The following is a 9,711-nucleotide window of genomic DNA, read 5'->3' as shown; positions in this document are numbered from 1 at the left end:
TCCCTGGAAATTCTCTTGTATCCAGGAGACACTGGAATGTTCTGTGATGTCAGCAGTGTTGCGGTGACACCAACTGCCTGAGCCATTTCCCTTCATTTCCTAATGGGTTCCCGAGGAGGCATGTTCTCCAGGATCCTCAGTCTCTTTCGGAGGGACAATCATATCCATGCAGAGACCAGACCAAGGCAGAGGGAGGCGAGCCTTCTATCACGTTGGAGAACAAGACGAATGGAAAGGTCCTTGAGGAGGTCAAGTGAGTACTGGGCAGTGAAAGGGGAGCTTCCTGGAGGAGGTTGGCTTGAGCTGGTCCTTCCAGGATTAGGACGTATGATTTAGAGCCTCAGTCTTCCTAAATGGCTGACCCAGACACAACAATTTCTGATCATTAGTTTGACAGAGAACCAAGACCTGTTATATGTCAAGGGGCTTTCCTTGGATCTCTTTAATGTCATGGGCAGTGTCAAAGAATACCAGGATGTGCCTGTGTAAGAATAACAAAGTGTCTCTCTCAGGATAGGCTGTGGAAGCACTTCCTCTCAGCAGTGTCCTGTAGACTACGTGGGTAATTGATGCCAAGAGGGATACTCTCCTGGTCATATCATGGTCTCAGTTACTTTGTACTTGAACACACGTGACTAGGGATTCAAGATGTTAAACAGTTTGGACTCAAGGACTTACCTGCCTCACATCATACATTAGCTGAGAAGGTCCTCCAATTCTTCTTGTTTAGGCCAGCTTTAGAATTTCAGTGCAGAAGAATGGCTATAGGAGGTGTGGTCTATATCTATGATGGCATATGTCACCATATGTCTATGATGGTGGGGAACAGGGACTGAGCTGAGTTCAGCTTAAAGATAGCTTTCTTGCTCTGTCAGGGAGTCACTGTATCTGTAGACTGTTCATCCTCAGACTTCTGTTTTAGAGTAAGCATAGTTTTTCTTGACACTATGTCCACACATATGCCTGTTCACTGGTGTTTATCTACCTACAGAGTCTGATCAGAAGGCATCATCCCAACCCTCCACGACACCTGTTGAGGAGGAGAGAATGAAGCGTTTGGAGAACCTCAAAATTGCCCTCCACAAGATGCAAAAGGAGAGAGATGAACTCAGGAGAATCCTGGCGAATTACCCAGGAAAGAATTTAAATGACAGGTAGTCACAATGCAAGTTCTGTTAAATCCACATTTCCTCACATCACAGTAGGCTACAACTCCAGGGTGGGCTCATGGTCAAAATCACTTTCCTGATTGCATCAGAATATGAAGATCAGATGGGAATGAGAGGGTGGCACAGGCTATTTTGATTCCTACTAATGTAAATCATAGCCTGTGGCCTGAATTACAGTCTGGGAATAAGGGTAGTAGTGTGTGAGCTCTCATAGTGTTGTTTAAGTAGCCTGGACAGTTGTTGGGTTGTGGGAATTTCTAGGTGCTCTGATTATGACCAATCATTGTTGTAATTGACCTGGAGGTGCTTTGGGTTCAATAGGTCCTGTGAAGAGCTGGAGGGGCCTAATCCCTCTTGCTGCCTCACAGTGTGTGACTGCACTGTCAACAGGGTATCATTGCTTTTCTCTGATTTTATTGATTGTATTTTGAGATAATGCCACATTCTTGTATTTATTTGGCATTCTAATTGTATGAGAGAGAGAGAGAGAGAGAGAGAGAGAGAGAGAGAGAGAGAGGGAGAGAGAGAGAGAGAGTGTTTTGTGTGAGTTTGTGTGTGTGTATGCATGTGTGAGTGCGTTTGTGTGTATAACTTAAGATCTGGGTATTCTGTGTTCTGATTTGGCCTGAGAATTATCCTATGTCAATTTCCATGGCATGATAATGATGTGGCTGAGAGCCTCACTTTGAACAGTACAACATTTCACATCTGCTCAGGTGGACACACATGGCAATCTCCTGGTGTGTGTTATAAATTCTTTTCCCTGTAAATACTGTCCATGTTCCTTTGGGTTTTCATGTAGCAATAGATTCTATGATTGAGAATTGTTATCTAAGAACAGGAGAATAGGCTTCATGGGTTTAAGTTGGAGCCTGGATGGTGGCACAGGACCCTCGAATGTTCCTGGCAAGCTAGTCTATTCCTTCAAACCCTGTCAGGGAGCTCAATCAAATCAGCTCCCTGCTTTTGTTTCCTGGCACTGCTGTCCCCGTGGCCATAATAATAAACTTAATAAATACCAAATGGACCCAAAACCAAGGAGCAAGGGTGTGGCATGTCCTAGGCTGGGGTAGTTCAGGATTCAGTCTAAATTCATATAATTCTTGTATCCTTCATTCATAATGTTATTTGATCCTTGGACCACGCCCTGCCACAGGAACAAGTTTGAGTCTGAGATGCTCATGATGCACCACGAGGAAGTGATGACCGACATGAAGAAAATGAGCGAGCAGATCAATACCGCTTTGGTCAAATGTAAAAACCTTACACTGGAAAATGACTGGTACTGGTGAGTAACTTACAAGGTTGTGACCCCAGCACTAGGCAAGCATATGTCAGCCCATTCTTATCTTTGAAATAAAGTGAGGATCAGGCTTTATAGTGTTTGAAGCATACCAGGAAGCCTGTCTCTAAGGAAGGCTCTAGGATTTTTACCTCTTGTAGATAGTTTGAACAAATGGAAAGAGACTGTGAGATTCATCAGTCATTGTCCTTCCCAAATAGGGATCCTGTACATAGAAAATGTGTGAACAATGATGGAGTCATCAATCAATCCTGATGCTCTAGGGCTCTGACAGGACACACACAGCACACACACACACACACACACACACACACACACACACACACACACACACAGGACACATAGAAAGATTGGCCTCCAAGGGACATTCTAATAAAAAGGACATATAAGTACACACAGGGATTAAGTCCTCTTCTAGGAAAAACTTGAATCAATGGTGTCAGGTTTTTGAGAAGTGCCCTGAGTCTTCTAGAATGTTGCTCTTTTCTCTATTTGACCTGTCTCTAGGTTATGCTCCATGGCTACTGTGGACTTGGACTATAATCTGGGGCTCTCTTCTGATCAGGACCCTAGAACGAGGAATGGACTTGGAGAAGTGGGAGGAAGTTGGAGACTGGCTGGTATTCACCATTTTTTCTTTGTGTCTCAGCCGCAGCTTCTGCCCCCTCCTAACTGAGTGTTTTGAGCTGAAGAACAATGCCCAGAGAGCATGGAATGAGTACAAGAGGCTTCTAAGGGATCAGATTGCACTGGAAGAATCCATTAAGGAAACAACAAGGTTCTGTGGGGAAGCCAGTATGAAAATCTGAGTAACAAGCAGCCTCAGGTAGGATGAATGAAGCATCAAGGGCAGGTTTTCCTGATATCTAAGCAGAAACCAAGTCAAACCAATTTAACCTTTCTCCAAATTATCCAGAAACTCTCCTAGGTCTCATCCAGTTGTTCATTTCTTTGCCCATTTACAAAACTTTCTGTGATTCTAGCTTCATGCAAGAAACTGGAGGATTGACAACCAAATCCTCCTGCTCAACTAGAAAATGCATTTCCTTAAGGGGGATCTGTTGATCACACATTGCACACTTACATGCCATTATGCTAGAGGGATGCCATGTGGTAGCCGTCTTTGTAGTGCACAGAACTGATTAGAGTTCAGTTCAATTGCTAAAAGAATGGTTATCATTGTCAATCATGATGGGGCTTGTGGACTTTCTCTCCTTTCCCCCGTACATTGAAAATGGTCCCTTCTGCCTGTCCAAATCGTGGTTCATAGTGACAGAGCTTGAGAAGCAGTGTGTCAGTCCTGTTCTATGTCAGTGTTTTGGTGTTCTTTCCTGGGGCTTCTGTCCTGGAGCTGACTGGATGAACAGGGATGTAAGAAAGGCTTCTCTCAGGGTGAGGGTTTGTGTGAGATATGTGAGGGTTAGAAGGAAATTTTTCTCCAACTCTCTCAACCTCGTGTGCCCAAGAAGTGCATTCCCTACACACGTTTACTCTATAAGGGATGGAGAGCAGTGTCTACGCTCTCACTTGACACATTTCCTTTGCCTAATCTGTATTCAACAACTGTGCTTCCAGAAGGATGGCCTCCTCATTCTTTTCTGCTCCTCACTTATGATTTCTCTCTCTCTCTCTCTCTCTCTCTCTCTCTCTCTCTCTCTCCGCACCCCTCCCTCCTTCCCTCCCTCCCCCTCTCCATTTCTCTCTGACTCTGTGTGTGTGTGTGTGTGTATGTGTGTGTGTGTGTGTTTGTGTCGTTGGGCACAGATGTGTGAACATGGTTATGGCTATGGTACATATGTTACATTGGGAGTTGCTTGTTTTAAGTGTTTGCGGTATGGGTGCTTACATATAGAAGTGTGTGTATATGTTAGTTTGTGCATATGTGTGTGTGTGTGTGAACACAACAAGTTTCTGAACACAGACACATATTTATATATATATATTGTATTAGTCTATATGTACACATATAGAAATGTAAAAGAGAGAAGAAGAGGAAACACAATGTTTCCAATTAGTTTTAAACTGTTCTTAATGGGGTTTTGATTACTATTGAAATTATTACAGTGGGAAAACTATTCATCAACATTGACATTACTTGGAGAAAAACTCAGGAATAGGGTACAGGGATTTGAGGAGAGTCTGCTATGTGAAATCCATGTACCTGAGTGTGGAAACTGCTGACTCAGGGCTCTTCTGCCTTCTTTGCTCTCGGTGTAAAGTAACACTGGAAGGTCATGTGCTTGTTGTGTCTTCTCAACATCCTGGTTATGTTAATCATTACCTGCCACCTCTTTCTTTCCAGATTGGCCTAAACTTGGTTGAATATACATTGGCTTTGGAGTTTGCTCTGGAATTTGTTAATTGAAAGATTAATTTGCTTAGAGTTGAATCTGCAGGCAGAAGATGTCCAGGACTTATGCTGAGGTGGAATCACATCTTTGCCTCAGACAGAACCTTAGGCTCAAAATAGTCCACAGCACTCACCCTGTGTTGGGTCTGTAGCACTCTTAACTATTGTTATTCAAAATCATTTGTTCTGAGTGAAAATCATCTGTAAGGAGGGTTTAGAAAAGTGATGACCCTCAGACATTGCTGGAGGTGTCAAATGGGTAGCCCTGTGAGAAGCCATGTACAACTCTTGTGAAAGTTCAACCTTTGACACAGCGATTCCAGAACGAGAAGTAGGTGTCAGCAGAGAAACTGTGGCACATTAGTGTTGTAGTGGTTCACCTCAGAGCAGCCATGAAGCAAAATTATCTAGATGTCCATCAGTCAGAAAGTGAAAAGGTACAATGTTGTCCAGCCCTTCCATGGACTGTGGCTGAGTTTGATTATACCTGCTAGCATTTGACTTTGAATCAGTCAGCCTTATCTCACTCGAATTATATCTGATAGCATCCCAGTCCAAGTTTTACCTTGGATTGTGGTTATGGAGATTTCCTAGCTGTTTGTGCTGGTAGTTGGCTCCCCGGTCAGGTACTGTATCCTAAAGGGTCCTCATATTGAAAAATGCAGCTCACTTTGCATGCACTGGGAAACAGTGAGCAGAGGACAGAAGAGGCTCACCTGCCCCCACCCAGTGCTCTCTTGCCTGAAATCAGCCTCCTGTGCACAGCCTTGTGACCTTGCTAAGCAGGCTTGGCTAACAGGCCTAGATGTCACATTTCTAATTTCTGATTTTCATGGGAATATACTTTATTGGCTGAGCTGTCTTTAGCCTATGCTCACTGTGTACTTACCCCATTCCAGGTTTTTTTTTTCTTATGCCACAATAGTAGACTGGGTGATCTCTTCTATTACCATTAACTGGGAAACTAAGCACATTCTGCAAAATACTCTGCTTGTATGTGTGAACAAATATATTTGGGTGAGTTCAAAGGTGTGTATGTCTGTCTGTCTGTCTGTCTGTCTGTCTGTCTGTCTGTCTCTGTATACATGCCTGTCTCCATGGACAATATAATCTTCTAATGACCAGGATGAGGAGAGAATGTAGGAAAGTCTGTAGGACGCCCTGAATCAGAACAAACTCTTCACTGAGCAAAAGGCTTGTCTGAGAAGATGCGGCATCATTTCGGTGTCACTGAGATGATTTGAAAGCACAGGATGAGAGGACCCAAGTAGATTACCTGTACTTATAAACTGTCTTATTGGGTGTGTGACTTTCATCATAGTTATCAGCATCTGTCAGCTAGGAGCAGCTCAGAATATTATTCCTGTCCATTTTAAAAGAAATTCCATCCATGAAGTGTATGTGATCCATAGAGATTCTGGCTATTGTGTACTGATCCCTCCAGTCTGAGCTCTCTTGTATTATCTGAGCCCAGTGCCTTTAAGCCTCCCCACAAATAGTTTTATGATAACCATAAACAAAGGAGTGGTATAGATTATTTTCTGCATGTGTATCTCCTTTAGAGTTCATTGCCTACCCTTGGCAAGATTTCCATGCAGTATATTCTTGCCAAATATAATATCACTTCAGTGTGCATGTACTTCTTTAGATATTGTTTCTCTGGGTCTTTGCAGATATCGAGGTTGTATTTGGACCCCAGGCATATTCCTGCAGTGGAGGAATAATGATAGTCTTCATTTCAGTGATGGACAGGCCTCCAAGGCCTTCCTATTGTTTTCTAGGTTGTTCACATCTCTCCTCAACTGACGTTGAGACATTGCTACATGATTTTAAAATATAATATATATGGACGATTGGAATTATCTGCTGTTCACTGTTCAATTTTTAGCAGTTTTAAAAGCTGGGAAAATATGCAGGCCTGTGGGATCTCTTACCCTTCTGTCCTGGCCATGAGAAAATGACCTCAGATGAAAGATCATCCTGGATTATCCTGCTGAATTGTGCGCTGTGTATGGGAGAAGTGACATGGCAGGTCCTCACCAGGCCTTTTCCATCCCTAGGTCTGAACACTCCAGCAGACGCTTGCCCATGGCCCAGACCAGGACTACAGCTCTCAGAGACAGACCTGTCCAGCAGGAGCACTGAGGGTGCAAAGATTGACAATACCTCCCGCATCTCAGTCCTTGTAACCTTTCCAATCTTGGGCTGAATTTGAAAGACCTTGAGATGTGGCATGGAACACGCCTCACGTTTAACCCTTTGACGACTTGTCCATCAACAACCAACCACCCTGTATGAGGCAGGTCTACATTCCTCTTGAAGAGATTTTACCATCTTACCTGCCGTTCTGCTGTGTTTGCAAGGCCAGCAACAGGCTGGAGTTACATGTTGAAAAATCAGCATGAATTGAATGCTGACTAATTTACTTGTTATATTTGGTTTTTAGTTTGAAGTTTGGTTCTTTTATGCATTTGTTTTTATTTGTTTAAGTTTGAAGTTTTTTATTCATTTGTTAACTTTAGTGTATGTAATTAATATTAATTAATTAATATTCCTAAGGCTATATACATTGAACTCATTGACTCCCCAATTTAAAATGTTCTTGAATAAATTAATGTTTGTCTATAAATAAAAATGTGACCTTTAACCCTTCACTCACAAGGCCGTCCTGAGTCGTGTGTGGTTCTTCCTCCTGTAACAGCACAAGTGTAAGGCAACAGTGGTTTTCTGCAAGTCTCATGCAGCGTAGGCTTCATCATCAGTTCACAGCCAGCCAGAGCATTGCAGGAAACTGTGCTCTTGATGTAGACAGTGTGTCATGCTCTGTGGAACCCCCCTTCATGATGAAATATATCCTTGCTTTATCCCTGTGCTCACAAATTTAGCTTCCTTTATAATGACAAACAAAGGAGAAACACAGAAGTATTTCTCTAATACATCTAATTGGAAATAAAACAATTCAGTATGGGAATGTAAAATGTTCAGGAGACACAGACTTTGATGCCTGTGGATTCCTTGAAATATAGCATCAACTATGACTGCACATTTAATGAATTCCACCAATTGTAGAGGAATGAACATTTTTACTATTTTTGTTGTTGGTTTGTTTGTTGTTATTGATAATGATGTTTTGCTGAGTTCATTTTGATATATATCATAGCTTCTTTTGGGCGGAGGTCTTACAGTTTTGAATTATTTCTTTTTTTGCAATTTGTAGTTGATATTTTTATCTATATTTCAAATATTCTGTCCCTTTCCAGTTTCATCCCATAATCCCTATTCTCTCCCCAGAATGCCTACCTCTATGTGGGTGATACCCCACATGCCTGTTGTCTCCCTCCCACCTCCCCATATTCGTTTTCATGCAATTCTGCCAGCGGCCAGCAGAGGGCAGTGGATTTCACTGGGATGTGATGTGACAGAGAATTGTTAATTGCCCCTTAGGTCCTCTGGGATTCAAATTCTCAAACAGATGAGCCATGTCTCCAGTCCCTGTCCTGGACTTTTGCAATGAATTCCAGTATTTACAACTTGTCTGCCAATTCTGTGAGTTCATTGAGAGAGCATTTTCTAATTTGTCATTAATGATTTTTTTAAATGACCATTTACAGAAATTGTTAAACATTATTTCCCTGTGCACATTCACTAATGGGCTTATATTTGAAACAGATTTGAAAAACTAAAACACTATATTTAAAAAAATGTAATTCAAATGGGCTATATACATAAGCATAATACAGTTGAAGAAACTTAAATGACTTAGAAACTCATATTAAATATTTATCATCCTTGGACACGACAGAAATGCCAATCAAAATTATTCTGAGATATTTTTTCATACCTTTCATAACTTAGTTCAGTAACACATAAGAGAATTCACTCCTACTGGGTTATGGAGCAAGGGGAACATTGAGATTCTCCTGTAGATTTGCAATGCAAATTTCTGTAGCAACTGGAGATCAGAATGCTGTTTCTTCAGGAAGGTGGTAATGGGTAAACCTCAAGATACAACACCAAGGCATATATCCTAATGTTGACTCATCCTAGTATAGACACCCTTTCTCCACCATGTTCAGTGACGCTCTCTTATAATATTCAGAATTTGGAAATATTCAAGTGGTCCCTTACGAGATGAGTGCATAAAGAAAGCATGGTGCATTTCCAGACAGGATTGCTGATCAATAACTACAAAAGGAAAAAGGAAAGCATGTAATTTCCAGGACAATGAATGGATCTTGTAAAATCATCCTGGATGAGGTGATCCAGATCAATGAGGACAAATGGGATATATATTCAGTTTAAACTGAATGTTAATTGTTCCACAAGTGTAACTGTATGATCAGTTTAGTGTAAGGGTCAAGGGACGTGGGCCACAGTGTCCCCATTTTGGGTGTTGTTTGCCTTGATCATACATTTGTATGCCTTTCTGAAAGAGAAATGTATTCATTTTTATTTATTTTGTTGAATTGTTCTTTGGCTGACTTTTGTCTGTGGTCCCTCTGCATGCAGTTCTCTCAGTGGCCAGAAGAGGACACGAGATATCCTGTTATAGATGATTGTTAAGCGCCCTATAGGTCCTCTGAGTGAGCAGCAGATTTTGCATTGGATTCTGTTGTTTATGGTCCTGAGTTTGCCTCTCCCCAACTGGTTATCTCTGGTGTTAACTGTCGTGAGTGTCTCTGACTGGATCCAGCCTCATTGGAGGAATGTAGAGCTCTGTGAGCTGGGTGACAGCTGGTCTCCTGGGAGTCAGGTAGTACTGTCTCTGTTTAGGGTATGCCTCCTGGGTCTCTGGTTAGAGCAGGCCTCCAGGGTCCCTGGAGTACAAACCCACAGGCCTCAGAGAATTTTGAGAGAGTCTGTACTGTTATTTTCTAGCTTCCCTTCCC

At 42.1% G+C, this 9,711-nt stretch overlaps 1 protein-coding gene across 1 annotated transcript; it reads left to right on the top strand.

The window, feature by feature from the left end:
- The first annotated feature begins 66 nt into the window (after positions 1–66).
- LOC134481953 (disks large homolog 5-like) lies at positions 67–7,476 on the top strand. The gene is made up of 4 exons (XM_063274783.1): positions 67–1,154; positions 2,326–2,457; positions 3,122–3,298; positions 6,883–7,476. Exons 1-3 carry the CDS (start codon positions 1,048–1,050, stop codon positions 3,279–3,281), a joined length of 399 nt encoding a protein of 132 aa, XP_063130853.1. The 5' UTR covers positions 67–1,047; the 3' UTR covers positions 3,282–3,298; positions 6,883–7,476.
- The last annotated feature ends 2,235 nt before the right edge of the window (positions 7,477–9,711 follow it).

Source organism: Rattus norvegicus, chromosome 15, assembly GCF_036323735.1.
Source record: "Rattus norvegicus strain BN/NHsdMcwi chromosome 15, GRCr8, whole genome shotgun sequence".
Taxonomy (NCBI): Eukaryota; Metazoa; Chordata; class Mammalia; order Rodentia; family Muridae; genus Rattus; species Rattus norvegicus.
This window is presented reverse-complemented; position numbering and strand designations above follow the sequence as displayed.

Bases quoted from the DNA above. Each gene is read 5' to 3' on its own strand.
- LOC134481953 (XM_063274783.1), top strand. From the start codon at position 1,048: ATGAAGCGTTTGGAGAACCTCAAAATTGCCCTCCACAAGATGCAAAAG. The intron at 1,155-2,325 runs GTAGTCACAATG...GCCCTGCCACAG, and splicing joins GGAAAGAATTTAAATGACAG to GAACAAGTTTGAGTCTGAGA. The intron at 2,458-3,121 runs GTGAGTAACTTA...TTTGTGTCTCAG, and splicing joins CTGGAAAATGACTGGTACTG to CCGCAGCTTCTGCCCCCTCC.